Raw genomic sequence first — 15,704 nt, forward strand, 5'->3', positions numbered from 1 at the left:
TGTACACACAGTGTGGGGGTTTTTTAAAAAAAAATCTCTGGGAAAATTTCATTCCTATATAAAATTAACAAGCATTCACTTGTAGCCCTTCTTGTCCAGACATGGGTCCCCTACATTTTTGGGTTAACATTATTAGTCTGTTAATTCTTATCTATGTGGTGCCCTGACTGTGTCAGATGGAATTCTATTCATCAAGCATTGATTTGATAAGGCTTAGCAATACAGTGGTACCTCGGTTTATGAACACAATTGGTTCCGGAAGTCTGTTCATAAACTGAAGCGTTCATAAACTGAAGCGAACTTTCCCATTGAAAGTAATGGAAAGTGGATTAATCCGTTCCAGATGGGTCCGCGGCGTTCGTAAACCAAAAATTCATAAACCGAGGTTCCACTGTACTTCCCTTAGCAAGCAGCCATCCCCATTAATCCTTCTGAAACAGTTTCATTTTTCAATTCTGTAGCTGTGCTTTGGTCCCAGCCATACACCTTTTTAATGAACGGCCACCTTAGGAAGATCTCTGTGTCTTGTCTTGGGCTCTATGGTCTTGCTTATTTATTGTTTATTTGCAGTATTTATAGCTTGCTCTTTACGGAATATTTTCAATACTAGAGTGGGGTGGGGAACAAAGTAATAAACAGAGAAAAACAGTATACAAAATCGTATAAACAAGTCCAATGAACAACACTCTCACGATCCAATCATATGGTAAATCAGCATAACTATAATAACAAAAAATAAACAAATGTAAGATATTCAAACAGAATTAAACATAATAAGCCACTCATGGTCTTAGAAACAGTTCCCAGCCACTCTCTGACAACAGCCTTATTGCTGGGCTGCTCTTTAAAAATGACCAACCAACGCATTGGATGTAGTCATGTTTTTAACATACTGTGTTGACTGGCCTTCGGTTGATCTGCATGTTGACAGCAGACACTGTGCGCACGGTCCAGACACACACAGGTACCATGTATACAAAGGAACTTTTCTCCATCAAAGTGGCTGCATTTTCTCATAGGCAGCTTTCCAGCGGCTGAATGCAGTGGTGACTGCAGCCATGGGGGGGGGGGGCTGGAAAAAACTGCTGGCGTGACCCTTAATTTTGAACAGTAGGCTACATTGCAGTGCTGCAAATGTGCAAGGTTTCTGCATGCACTACTCTCCATCCAGTCAAGCAGAAAGCATTGTCACAGTTCAAGGACTTTTTTCCAGCCAGGCAAAAGCACTGGAGGAGGGTGCAGTTTTAACCTGTGAATGGTGTAGCTTGGGGAGGAGCGATGACCATAGAATCATAGAGTTGTAGAGTTGGAAGGGACCCTGAGGATCATCTAGCCCAACCCCCTGCAATGCAGGAATCTCAGGTGATGCATCCGTGACAGAGGGCCATCCAACCTCTGCTTTAAAACATCCAGTGAGGGAGTCTGTTGCACTGTCAAACAGTTCTTACTGTCAAAGAGTTCTTCCTGGTGTTTAGTCGAAATCACCTTTCCTGTACTTGAATCCATTGTTTTGGTTCTTACCCTCCAGAACAGGAGAAAGCAAGCTTGCTCCATCTTTCATGTGGCAGCCCTTTAGATATTTGAAGATGGCTCTCATATCTTGAGTCCTGAAGGTCAGGTAGAAACTGCATTGCACACACACACACACCAGTGCTATAGGGCCTAGTAGAACCTTTCTCTTCCTGCCCCCCCCATGCTCACTCAATATACAAATGCCAGGCTGTTTGAGAGAATTGGGGGTGAGGGGCTTGTGGGTGTCTCTTGCCTTCCCATGCAGTCCTTCTCTCCAGTCAGTCAAGGAATATAAGCTCTCAGATTGTGTTCCTTGAGTACTGGCTAGATGCACACATCTAATGGAGGTGCGTACAGGCCTGGCATTCCTCTAATGGCCTGGCATGGTGCCTGCCTAAGTGCCTATGCCCACATACCCAAGGGGAGAGGAGTCAGGGCTGGGAAATGGGCTGAGGTTCTTCTGTTATGCGTCAATGCACAGCCCCACCTCCTCTGCGTTTTTAAAACCAAGCAAAAAAATTCCCAGTGCGCCACAGTTTCCCAGTGGCAGTGCATATGTTTGACTTTGACCTGACAGAAGAGTTTTGACACCCAGATGTGCAGTGCCACAGATAAGGCAGCAATTTCCTCTTTCCTCCTTGGTTCTCGGAGCAAGGAATACTGGGAAATTGCTTGGCAAGAGGCGGCACCTTCCTGGTCACATGTTTGGCATTGATGGTGCCCAGGGGAGCATGCTGGAACACAGCTGTGTGACCTTTGCAAATATGTGGTGCTTGGCAGTGTTGGGAAGCAACCCTCCCTTTTTTACAGGCATCCTGCTTGGTGTGCCCTAGCTTTGGGGATCTTAAGGAGCGCAATGGAGACTTTTTGTGATCTTCCTGTGTTGGCACTGAGCAGGCGAAGGCAGCCAGCTGTCTTTGGATTTATTTCAAAATTGACAGTTTACTACAGGGAGTGTCCCTACTACTGTTGGAGTCTCTGGGTAGTATCCAGTGTTAGTCATACTCAGAATAGGGTTCTTGCAATTAATGGACGTGACTAACTTAGGTTCATTCATTTCAGTGAGGCTACTCTAAGCAGAACTTATTTTGGAGAGAGTCATCTTTCCTAATGGCATGAAATCCAGTTTAGTTTGCAGTGCAAGATCTTTGACTTTTTCAAAATCTTGCTGAGGGTAGTGTATAGGGTCCCATCCCCTTTATCCTCACAACACTCTTGTGTAGTTTTGGCTGAGAGGGACTGACTGTTCTGAGGTTCTTGGGGTTGAGAAATAAAATGGACTATCCTGTATAAGAGCATGGGCAGCTGAACAGAATACTGAACAGAAGCACTCCATGCTGCAACATTTTGCTGCAGGCCCCACTTTGTAATACCTAAGTACTATACACACAAATGTATCCACAAAACCGACACACAGCATCTTGAAGTACACAAGCTCTTTTTCCTGCACATTGCCCAGCCCAGTATAACAACAAGCATGTCACTACTATTAAAAAGTAATTTGTTATTTACGACCAAAAGACAGGCCTGTGGAATAAAACCTAGAGATTTACAGGACATATTTCCCTAGATTTGCTGTCAGGATGTCTTTTCCTAGATTTGGTCTCATCTCCATTCTTGTGAGATGTACAAGAATTTGTCCGCTGGTATAGATTCTGGGCTTATATAACTCCATTCTTTTTTTATTGTTTTCTTTGCTTTATAGGATTTCTTGATGGAAACCTTCATCATGTTTAAGGATCTGATTGGCAAGAATGTCTATGCAAATGACTGGATGGTCATGACCATGACACAGAGCAGGTAAAAAGTCTGTTCCCATACTTGATTTAGACGTTGTTGTTGATTTTTTCCAAGATGGGAACATGGGGCTTTAATTTATTCATTTAGTGCTGTGCATAAAGCTGTGACTTTTTTCACATTCCTAGAAGCCATGTTAGAAATGCTTAAAAGATTTAACCTGAACTTAAGAATACTCTCATATATCTCTGCTACCCCACACGTAGCCGTTTTGCCACTCACAGAGGTTTGAATAAAGCAGGGGTGGAAGGGCATAGAAGCGCTGTGAGGATATGTGGGTCTGTATGTTACAGCCACTCTGAGGACAATATCTCCAGCTAGAGAAAGGAGCCTCGTAGCTTAGACAGGAAGACATTGTGTGGTGTCTTGGGAGAGTATCCAGAGAGGAGTGAACTGGGGGGGCTGAGTTGGAGAAGGAGAAGCTGTGAGGATACCGTCTCCTTGGGTCTCATGTCAGTCAGTCAGGAAGAGATCTTCTAGGAAGAGAAGAATCCAAATCCAGTCACCCCGGGGGGGGGAGCGTCCTGGGTCTGAGCAGGCATCCCCAAACTGTGGCCCTCCAGATGTTTTGGCCTACAACTCCCATGATCCCTAGCTAACAGGACCAGTGGTTGGGGAAGATGGGAATTGTAGTCCAAAACATCTGGAGGCGCGAAGCTTGGGGATGCCTGTTCTAGAGGTACCTCAGGAGTGGGAGTGAGAAGAGTTTGGGAAACAGACAGAAGGTTCCACCTTCTTTAAGAACCAACGTATTACGCTGTAACATCTACACAACAACTAAGTTAAAAACTGAAGCGAAATAACGAAATATGCAGAGTATTTACCATCTAGTCTAGAAACCCATAACATCTGAGGAGTAATAGCTTAAAACAAGCAGCTGAAGTTTAAAAGAAGTTGTGTGTTTACTACCTTATTTAGAAGCCTGTAATATCCACTAGATTTTGTATAATTATTAGTAAGTTAACTGTTCCCTGAAATAATTTTATCTCCTGAAACAACACTTGTTTTTCCAGTTTTGCTCTATGTAATAAATCTTTGTTACATGTTCATCTGCCTGAGTGTCCCAAGTATCAAAGTTTTACCTCACAAAAAAAAACCTACAAGTTGACCCTTGGTGATTATAGAGTGTGCAGAGGGGGTTTGCCACGATTGGTGGTGGAGGTGGAATTGCCGCAGGGGGGTTAGACGTTCAGCTGGAGGGTGGGGAGTAGGCAGGGTTGGTGAGCAATGTGAGCAGGTTGTGTGTATGCTAGACTGATAAGAGTATATGAATCCTTTAATAAATAAATAAAAATGATTGACACCATTACTTGAGAAAATGTGTAAGGCAAATCACATCAAATATCTTGCAAGTGCCATGCGGGCCATTATTATTATTATTATTATTATTATTATTATTATTATTATTATTATTATTATTTGCAGGGATGGGAAAGAGATTTGAGCCTCTCTTTGACATTTCTTCATCTGTGGTAACTTTACTTTTCCAGGATTTTCCTCCGAGCCATAAACCAATACACCTCTGTGCTCAACCGCTTCTTTCTTGATCAGGCAAGCTTTGAACTACAGGTAAGGATGAAACGCCGTCCTGTTTTGATCATGAATGCTAAAAGTCTGAACCTGCAAACACCTCTTGTAAAAGTTGTTGGCGATGTCCATTTGAAATTGGATTCTCAATCAAAAATAGGTGCCAAGGTTGAAAGGTTGGGTGATGTTAAGCTGTTTGGCTCAGAAAGAAACACCTGCCTGAAGGTAGTGATGGAGGAGAACTTTGATTTGTCCAGATGTTTAAATGGGACTGACCTAATTGACACCTCCCAGACCAATGCATGGCTTTGAACAGCTGGTACCCTAATATTAGGGTTGTGGGTTCAACCCCACATTGGGCAAAAGATTCCTGCATTGCAGGGAGTTAGACCAGGCATCCCCAAACTGAGGCCCTCCAGATGTTTTGGCCTACAACTCCCATGATCCCTAGCTAACAGGACCAGTGGTCGGGTAAGATGGGAATTGTAGTCCAAAACATCTGGAGGGCCGAAGTTTGGGGGTGCCCAACATAGCTGCCAAGTTTTCCCTTTTCTCGCGTGGAAGCCTATTCAGCATAAGGGAAAATCCCTTTAAAAAAGGGATAACTTGGCAGCTATGGTGCCCGAGTTAGACTAACCTTGGGTCTCTCCCATCATCCCTAGCTAGCAAGACCAGTGGTCAGGGATGATGAGAATTGTAGTCCAAAAACAGCTAAATACCCAAGATTGGGAAACACTGGACTGGATGATCCTTGTGGTCCCTTCCAACTCTACCATTCTAATTCTGATTTCATACCTCTCTTAACTTTTGTGATGCAGTTTTCAGCTCAAAAACATAGCAAAATGTGTATTTTTAAATTGTATTTATTTAGACAGTTTCTATACGTGTGTGTGTGTGTGTGTGTGTGTGTGTGTGTGTGTGTGTGTGTGTTTAAAGCAGGATCCATGGGGTCACAAAGAGTCGGACACGACTAAACGACTAAACAACACACACACACACACATAATTATTATTACAGTACATTTATACCCCTTCTTTCCTCCAAGGGGCTCAGGATGGTATGCATGGTTCCACCCCTCCCCATATTATTAGCCGAACAGTCCCATGTGGTAGGTTAAGCTTGAGAGACAGTGACTGGTCCAAGGCCACCTAGTGAGCTTTATGACCAAGTAGAGATTTGAACTCTTATCTCACAGGTCCAGCAATCTAACCACTATACCACACTGACTCTTAACTAAATAACAGCTAAATGAAGTATTCTCTTAAACATCAGGAAAAAGTCAATATACACAAGGCTGGACTTTGGTAATATGGCCCCCTGTGCAAGGCCAAAATTTGATGCCCTCTGGCCCTCCCCTCTCCAGAAGTAAGGAAAGCGCCATGCTTTGGGGAGGAGGTGTGAGGCTCTGGCAGGGTGCTAGAGCCCTCCTACCTCCTTCCCAAAGCTGGGTAAGTGCTAACTAGGCTTTAGGAAGACGGGAAGGCGCCCCACGGCCACTGCGCCCTGTGTGGGGGAACCAGTCACACTGCCCTAAATACACCTCTGAATATACATGAGAATTGATTCTAAAGAAATACAGTAGAAGCCCCACATTTTAGTACAATGTAAATAACAAATCCACAAAAGAATAACAACTAAAAGATCAACTTTTTAAAATAATGCCATTGACAACTAAGCAAAAGGGGAAGAAAACTTTTCAGCCCACCAATCAATCACTCAGCTGAACAAGCCAATCCCTTTATACTGTACTCCCAAGCCCCTACACAACAATAAGCACAAATTAATTACAACTAAAATGCTGCTCAGTTCCACTCAAGCATATTCTTACATTATCAGCACACTCACCACCAAACCTGCAAATGCTATAAACCAATATACTCAAATGCTATAAACCAATACCTCTGGTTGGGCGTGATGGGAGCTGTGGTTTAGCAGCATATGGCTGCCCTGGCAGTTTCCTCATCCCTGCTCAAGGTCTGAGACTTGTGACATCTCTCCTGTGCAGTGTTTCAACCATGTTCTTCCTCTCCTCCACAGCTGTGGAATAACTACTTTCACTTGGCAGTGGCCTTTCTTACCCACGAATCTCTCCAGTTGGAGAGCTTCTCCCAGGCTAAACGGAACAAGATAGCCAAGAAGTAAGTTTTCATGTGAGTTTCATTGAACTTACTGGGGACGCATTTTGCACTTTTAGCTGCATGTATTGAAGGAGAGAGATGTATCTGTAAACGTGTGGCGAATATCGTCACTCTCCAGTGTGCATGTGCTGTGTCACAAGTCACACCTTCAGGTTTTATGGCAATTGCCTTCCACTTTCTACCACTCCTCTCTCTCTGGATCCAGGATGCACAAATCTTACTTGATCAAATTGGTTTTAAAAATTAAATCCAGTGGTGACATGTATCACTAGGACTTTTAGGACAGGGAGACCAACAGTAGGTGGAGCCTGAGCCACTGACAGGCAGTGTCATTTTGTCCCCATTCTCTTCCCTTCTGAGTTTTACAGTGGGCAAAACTGAGAATGAGGAGCAAGCTGCCAGGTAGGGCCACCCCCTGTCCTGGTTGGCAGTAGGAAGACAGGCAGGGGGCTGGCTGAGAACAGGCTGAGGTTGATGGGGAGGTGCCCTCCAGGTGTTTTGAAGGTACTGTTCCCACCAGCCCCAGGCAGCACACACAATCGTCAGGGATGATGCAAGCTGCCCAAAACATGTGGAGGGCACTAGGAAGGAGAAGATTGATTAAAGTGGGGCTGGAATACTTGTGGTCCTCCAGATGTTCCTGAGCAACACCTCCCCTCATGCCTGACCCTTGGCCATGCTAGCTGAGGCTGAGTTGGGACCAACAACAACTGGAGTCCTGCCTGGGGTCCACTTTTAGCTTAGAAAAATGATCAATACAAGATACAGCAAAGTGTCTCGTGACACTTTAAGGTTATCTAATTATTGCAGGGTTAGCTTTCAAATATCGGAATAACTAGATGGTGTGGTCAGGAAAGCTATATAAGGTGGGAGTCGGGTGTCTCAGGGCCACAGCAGGGAAGGAAGAGATTAAACATCTCATGCGCCACAGTCCTAATGGAAATATTTCCCTCCACCACCCACACCTTTTCTATTAATTATTCTTTGTCCCTTTCAAGTGAGACTCTTGGCATCATATCAACCTTATCCCTTAGAATCTGCCTCCATCTGATGTGTGGAGCGTTTCTCCTTTTATCTTTCTGCTCTCTTTCTACTCACCCCCTTTTTTTTAAAAACAAGAAGTAAAAGCAAGAGCGTGGTGCATCATCACACCTCAGTAGGGGCACAGCCTAGTCCTGGGCTCATTGCCCAGCAGCTGAAGAACGTGGCCTTCCTGATGTTGCTGGATTAGCCTTCCCATCAATGCTGACTGTTGGCTGTGATAGCAGAGGCTGGTGGATATCAGAGTCCAGCAACTTCTGGAAAGTGAATGTGGCCTGGCTATTGCATTCATTGCTTGGGAACTCACTTTTTCTCCAAGGAGCTTGAGGTGGTGTACAATACATGGTCTCCCCGTCTTCATTTAAGCCCCATTTAAGCTGAGAGGCAGTGACTGACCAAAGGTCACCCAGTGAGATTTATGGAGGGGTGCAGATTTTGAACCCTGGTCTTCCAGGTCCTAGTCTGACACTCTAACCACTATACCACACTGGTGTGAGCATGTTTTGATATATCTGCATGGGTTCCAGGTGAGATCAAGACCACTCTGCTCCTTCAATGGTTCTTTTGCTTCTGCCCTTAGTTACAGTTTGGCTTAGTGTGCCATCCAAACCTGGGCTTGGGGCTTAGCCCAGCCAAAACCACAGGGAGAATCTTGACTACAGTCTGAAAAACTTCGCTGCAGACCCTCTTGGCTCTTAAGGTCAGCAGAAGGAGGCCCCTCTTGGTAGTTCCACTGCCCTAAGAGGTTTAGGGAGTGGTGACCCAGGAGAAGCCATTCTCTGTGGCAATTGTGGCATTCCCTCCCCTCACAGGTACACCTGGCACCTTCATTGTACAGCTTTCATCATATGCTAACATACTTTTTTACCTTGGCGTTTGATACTTCAGCTATGTCTTTTTGGGCCCCACTCTAACTGTGATTACAATTTGTTTAAAACTGTTTTTAAAACTGTTTTTTTATACTGGTGTTCCCTGCCTTATACTGGTGTTCCCTGCCTTAAGGGGAGGGGTAATAATTCTAGTAGTAGCGGTGGTGGTAGTAATAATAAGTCTAATAACAGTAGTAGTCTGGAGAGAGCTATAGCACAAGCATGAGTTCAGACAACATACTATGGCCTGGCTTTCCTCAGCGCAGGAGTATAAAGTGGCCATGATGTGCTCTCTGAATATATATTAATTGACTCTGATTTTCCCTGGATGTTTCCTTCACTCTTTCACACACACTTTCCCTGTAGATACGGAGACATGAGGAAGGAGATTGGCTTCAAAATAAGGGACATGTGGTACAATCTAGGTAAGTTTCATGCATCACCTAAGGACCTGGGGAAGCAGCTGTGAGAATCTCAGAGACCAACTGCAGAGAGTTTGCAGAGGTTTTTTACCAGTATTATCCACATGGATGATTTAGACAAATTCATGGAGGAGAGGGCTGTTGAAGGCTACAGAGCAGGATGGCTGTGCTGTGCCTCTACAGTCGGGAGGCAGCAATGCTTCTGATTACTACGGTAGTTGTTGCAAATCACAGGCGGGGAGAGGGCTCTCGTGCTCAAATCCTGCTTTGAGGGTTTCTCTCACACATCTGATTGGCCACTGTAAGAACAGGATACTGGAATAGATGGGCCATTGGCATGATCCGGCAAGCTCTTCTCATATTCTTTTAAGACTGGCATCCTCTCCCCAGGATTTCATGCAAGGAATCCCTTCCCAGCTCTACCTGGGGATGCCAAAGAGTGACCATGGGATCTTCTGAAGGCAAAGCAGATGCTGTATCACTGAGTTGCAGCACTTCTCCAATTAATTGAAATAAAGCTCAGTTAACTAATTCTGATATCGGTGCAATTGTAGAAGTAATCCAGTCTCCAGGGGTCAGCTTCCCCTAGTGTTTCCCCTTCCCCTTCTCCCCCAACCGATCTTGTGCATCTGTGTCAGAGAAGCATTTAATCCTAGAGTCCCCTGCAGGAACTAGGGGACGTGGAAAGGGAGTGGTCAAGCAGCAGATGCTTCCATTGTGTGTTTTGTATATGAAAGACTAGGAGACAATTAGTGGTTGGGAAGCAGCTGCCTATGTTTGCCCTGGAGACCTGTAGCAGGCAAAGCAGCCATCTGCTTTGCCCCCTAATCCCCTTTTCCTGTTTTCAGGGCCTCACAAGATCAAGTTCATCCCCTCTATGGTGGGCCCGATCCTGGAGGTAACCTTGACGCCTGAGCCCGAATTGCGAAAGGCAACCATCCCTATATTTTTTGACATGATGCAATGTGAATTTAACTTCAGCGGGAGCAGAAACTTCCATATGGTATGGACCAGCTTGTAAGGGGGAAGCAAAATAAGGGAAGTTGGAGGCAATGGAAAAGTGAGAATTTGGGTTTGGGCACTTTGAAGCAGAGCTTCTAGAACAAAGGATAAGAGTGTCTAGCAGAAGGTTGAGCTAAGTGGGATTATTGAGGAGAGGAAAGAAAGAGTTTCCCCTTGTAGGTTCCTAGTAGGGATTTCAGTAAATAGGAAGTTCTCTAAGGCAGGTCAGAATATTTTGTCATAGAATCATGGAGTTGGAAGAGACCACAAGGGCCACCTACTGTGCTCTCTGGCTTCTTTAGCCCCTTGCTTGTTTCATATGTGTAAAGAAGTTACATAGTGAGCTTGTTGGCAAGACTAGATGATGTTGTATTTAGGGGTGCCCAATTCTCCAGCAGTGACTAGGTGGCTGGGATCATCTTGTGGTCTCTACAGGACCTACAAATTGACCACATTCTCTATTTTGGCCTCCTCCACTCTCATCCTGGTATGTTCCAGTCATTTATCTTTTGAGACGCTCTAGGTATCCTTGCATTCCTGGCATCATACTGGGATGACATCATAGGGTCCATTCTGTATGATGGCATCATAGTTCACCCTCAGTTGTGGCACAGATCCAGCATTAACCTCCTTCTTCCTGGTCTAAAATCGCATGGGGACCAGCAGGAAATGTGTGTTTCTACTTCAGAGCAAAGAGAGATGAGCTCAAGCAAATGCGTTGGAAATTATATTGGGAATAATCATAACAGACAGACAAAACAGAATTAAAATAAAAAAATTCCTTCCAGTAGCACCTTAGAGACCAACTAAGTTTGTCATTGGTATGAGCTTTCGTGTGCAAACACACAAAAGCTCACACCAATGGCAAACTTAGTTGGTCTCTAAGGTGCTACTGGAAGGAATATTTTTATTTTGTTTCGGCTACGTCAGACCAACACGGCTACCTACCTGTAACTAAAACAGAATTAGTTATTCTTTATAATGTTAATGTTTTGCATCACACATACCTTAATACGTATCATTTTTGTGTTTTGATTGAATTCTTTGGAAATATTCTTGTTGGGCAAACCTATTTTAATGTAGGAAGTTCAGAAATGCCTGCCATATTTGTCATTGTTTGTTAGTTGCAAAAGTGTTCGTTGGAACAGGATTGGCAGATTTCTGGCTTGTCAGATTTGCTTCATTTTCTACTAGAACCCAGAATCTACCCAAGTCAGGTTGCAGCTGGCATCCTGTTGGAAGTAAAGAGCAGGATGCCTTTTGAGCCACATTTGGTTTCAGTGCCTGAACAGAATTGAACTTATAGGCCTTTTTTCACACACAAGTCCAGTCCTAGTTAGCTTTCTTTATTCCAGCTGCCTAATTGTTCGGAGTCAGAAATCCTTGCCCAATATCTTGCAAATCACACAGCAATCTGCTAGTAGATCTCAATCTATCCTCTGTCCATTCCTGCAATAGAACAACAATGGATCATTCTCTCTGTGCGTGTTTTTGCTTTTTTTGCTTTTAACTTGTAGTTTGAAAATGAGCTGATAACAAAACTGGATCAGGAAGTTGAAGGCGGCCGTGGGGATGAACAATACAAGATTTTGCTGGAGAAACTGTAAGTGTGTGAGTGTTATTGCTTGCCTTTCTAGAACCTCTTTTCTCCCTCGTGAGGTGACTCTGTCTCCCTCAGTATTAACCTTCAGGAGATATTTCCCCAGCATTTGATGGCTGAAAGGCACTGTTCTTTGGAGACCATGAGATCACTGATGGTGAATGTTGTTTTTTTTAAAAAAAAATTATTTGAAAAAACTTTTAAAGAGCTTTAAAAGCTGCTTTTTCATTGTTATATTTTGAAAATGTTCTGCAGTTGCAGTGTCTGCCATTGGTATTATTAACAATAATAACTGTCACAGTGGCCGGAGTGGACTACTTCAGAGTAACGACGCTACGCAGCTCTGCATTTTATTCTTTTATTGGTGCTGCGTATTTACAGTGCTGAAGTCATTGCTATTTACACGGAGTGATGTGATCAGTCGGTTTCAGAACCTCCTAATGGCTTTTGGCGCGTCTTTCTCCAACACAAAAGCTTTGGCAGACCCATCCTCTTTCCCCTCCTCTTTCTGCGTAGTTCCGGAGTTGGGGGGATGGGTCTCCCCCCCTTATTCGCCCCTTCCTGTCCCACCTGGGACCCTGGCTCCTCTACCTTGCCTGAGCCTCGGACACGACTTCCTGCTTCCCCACTGGAATCGGAACTCTCTCTGCTTTCCCCTGTGCTCGGTGATTGGCTTGAACTCAGGAGGGGAGGGACTTCGCGATATCCCCTGTCCCTCACATCCACCCCCCTCCCAAGCTCTCCTTCACCCCTCCCCAGGTCCCCCCCAGGTGTCGGTGACGACTGGAAGCCTAAGAACTCAGTGCTTTCCGAGCCCGTTGGTGTGAACACCTCCCCCCAGTCCTGCAAGCCCCCCCCTTCCGCCTGGGAGGATGGGAATCCCAAAAAGTCCGTGGCGTCAGAGCTGGTGGGGGTAAAAATGTTCTGCCAATCTGCTCCTTCCTCTGACTGGGTGGATCTCGGTGACACCCATACCTCATCCTCTGGTTCCTCAAACTCCGCTTCCCAGCGCCATGGTGAACTGCTCTCCCGTGCTTCCTCCCCCTCCCCCTCCCTTTCCCTGTGCCAGGGCTTGGGTCTATGGGGAAAGAGGGCGTGAAATTCTTCTACCAGGAATTCCTCCTGTATCTGAGTGGCTGGGACCCATTCATTCTGGGACGGTGGAGCATCCTCCCATGCCATGAGGTACTCCAGTCCCCCCACCCCCCACCTTGAATCCAGGATGGCCGTGGCCTCATTGAGTTGCTCCCTGCCTTCCCTCTCCCCCCCTCCCTCAGGGGTTTGTTCGCTGTCTCGGAGCCTGCTGCTTTCCCTGTACGGCGACAGCAGCGATCTATGAAACACAGGGTGCACCCTCATGTCCTCTGGCAGTGCCAGCCTGTATGCCACCGGGTTGACCTGTTGCGTGACCGTGAAGGGGCCCAACCTTCTGGGCGCCAGCTTTTTGCATCGCCCTCTGATGGGAAGGCCCTCCGAGGACAACCAAACTTTGTCCCCCACCCTAATGACCTCCCCCGGTCGCCTGTGGCGATCTGCCCCCTTCTTGTACGCTTCCTTGGCTCTCTCCAAGTGTTCTCTGAGCTGCTGGTGCACCGTCTCCAGTTCCTCTGCCCAATCCTCAGCCTGTGGGCCCTCCTCCTCCTCCTCCCCCTCTCTCTCTGGGAAAGATCTGAGGTCACGCCCGTAATTGGCCTTAAAGGGCGACACCCCTGTGGAGACGTGCACCGCATTGTTGTAGGCAAATTCTGCCAGTGGCAGGCGATCCACCCAGTCCGTTTGCCGCTGGCTGACGTAGCATCTCAGGTACTGCTGCAGAATGGCGTTGACCCTCTCCGCCTGTCCATTGGTTTGCGGGTGTCTAGCCGTCGACAAGCTGACCTCCACCTGCAGGAGGTTCATGAGCCGCCGCCAGAACCTGGAAACAAATTGGCGGCCACGATCCGAAATAACCCTTAAAGGTAATCCATGCAGTCTGAATACGTGATCCACAAACAGTTTGGCTGTCTCTTCTGCAGAGACCGCCCTGGCACACGGTATAAAGTGGCACATTTTGGACATGAGGTCCACCACCACCAACACTGCGGTCTTGCCCCTGGACGACGGCAGGTCTGTGATGAAGTCCATGGACACTACTTCCCACGGCCTGTGCGGTGTGGCTAAGGGCTCCAGCAAACCTGCTGGTGGCGCTCTGACCACCTTTGCCCGCTGGCAGGTGTCACAGCCCCTTACATAATCCCTCACATCCTCCCGCACCCCTGGCCACCAGAAGTGTCTCATGACTAGGTGAGCGGTTTTGTCCCTCCCAAAATGACCCGCCGTTGGGTTGTCGTGCATCTGCTTGAGGACCGTACGTCTAAGCTGGGTGGTGGGCAGGTACAGTGCACCCTTGTAGAAAAGCAGCCCCCTGCGTTCTGCAAAGTCTTTTGCCTGCTCCCCCCCCCTTCTCAGTTCTCTGAAGATGCGGTTGGCAAATTCATCCGCTGCCGTCAGTGCTGTGAGTTCCGCCTCGCTCACCACTGCTGCTCCGCAGGACCATGCTGACCGGGGGAAAATGTGCCTGGGTGCCGGTGGCGCCTCCTCCTCCATGTACTCTGGTTTGCGGGAGAGGGCATCCGCCCTGACATTCTGCTCTCCCGGGATGTAGTGTATGGAGAAGTTGAAGTTCGAGAAGAACTCTGCCCACCGTATCTGCCGCTGGTTGAGCACCCTGGCAGTTCTCCAGAACTCCAGGTTCTTGTGGTCTGTGCACACCTGGATGGGGTGCTTGGCGCCCACCAGGAAGTGTCTCCAGTGCTGGAACGCAGCGTGGATCGCAAGAAGTTCCCGATCAAACACCGTGTAGTTTCGCTCTGGCTGGGTCAACTTCCTGGAGAAGAAGGCACAGGGTCTCCACTCTCTGTTGGCGTCCAGTTGCAACAAAATGGCGCCCACAGCTTTATCAGAAGCATCTGTCTCCACGCGTAGGGGCGCGTCCTGAACCACGTGGAACAGGTTCTGGTCTGAGGCGAACACCCTCTTGAGGCTTTCAAACGCTGCTTGCGCCTCTGGTGTCCACCTGAACTTCTGCTTGCCTCTCAGGCAGTCAGTGATGGGAGCCGTAACGCGAGAGAAGTTCTTGATGAACTTCCTGTAGAAGTTGGCGAAGCCTAGTAGGCGTTGGGCATCTTTGCGCGTCCTGGGGCTGTGCCAGTCCAGGATGGCCTGCACCTTGTCCTTGTCCATCGCCAGCCCCTTGTCTGACAGCTTGTAGCCCAGGAAGTCCACCTCCTTGGTGTGAAACTTGCACTTCTCCAGCTTCACATACAGGTGGTTCTCCTTCAGGCGCTGCAACACCTCCCTGACATCTTTCACATGCTGCACTGGGTCATCGGAATAGATAAGGATGTCATCCAGGAAGACCAAGCATTTCCTGAAGAGGAGGGACCCCAGGACGTGGTGCATGAAGGCCTGGAAGCATGCTGAGCCCCCTTGCAACCCGAAGGGCATCACCAGATATTCAAAAGAGCCCAGAGGCGTGAACATCGTGGTTTTCCATTCATCGCCTTCCCGGATCCTGATCAAGTTGTACGCCCCCCTCAGGTCTAGCTTGGTGAAAATCTTGCCCCTGCGTGCCGCTGTCAGGAGATCATCCACTCTGGGCATGGGGAAAGCCACTGGCTCTGTCACTGAATTCAGCCGTCTAAAATCCACCACAAGACGGCGCTGTTGCGTGTCTTTCTTGTCCACCCAGAAGACTGGGCTGCCCCCTGCTGCCTTGCTTTCTCTGATGAACCCCCGCTTGAGGTTCTTGTCGATG

At 47.1% G+C, this 15,704-nt stretch overlaps 1 protein-coding gene across 2 annotated transcripts in view; it reads left to right on the forward strand.

Annotated features, from left to right (window-relative positions):
* Window positions 1-15,704, forward strand: part of DOCK5 (dedicator of cytokinesis 5) — a 148,600-nt gene that overhangs the window by 105,002 nt on the left and 27,894 nt on the right. For both annotated transcript variants that reach the window (XM_035138774.3, XM_035138775.3), the window contains exons 29-34: window positions 3,218-3,312; window positions 4,800-4,878; window positions 6,874-6,974; window positions 9,251-9,309; window positions 10,155-10,309; window positions 11,826-11,911. In XM_035138774.3, the coding sequence (XP_034994665.3) occupies window positions 3,218-3,312; window positions 4,800-4,878; window positions 6,874-6,974; window positions 9,251-9,309; window positions 10,155-10,309; window positions 11,826-11,911 (575 nt within the window). The remainder of the gene's footprint in view (window positions 1-3,217; window positions 3,313-4,799; window positions 4,879-6,873; window positions 6,975-9,250; window positions 9,310-10,154; window positions 10,310-11,825; window positions 11,912-15,704) is intronic.

This window comes from Zootoca vivipara, chromosome 14, assembly GCF_965207765.1.
Source record: "Zootoca vivipara chromosome 14, rZooViv2.hap1.1, whole genome shotgun sequence".
Classification (NCBI taxonomy): domain Eukaryota; kingdom Metazoa; phylum Chordata; class Lepidosauria; order Squamata; family Lacertidae; genus Zootoca; species Zootoca vivipara.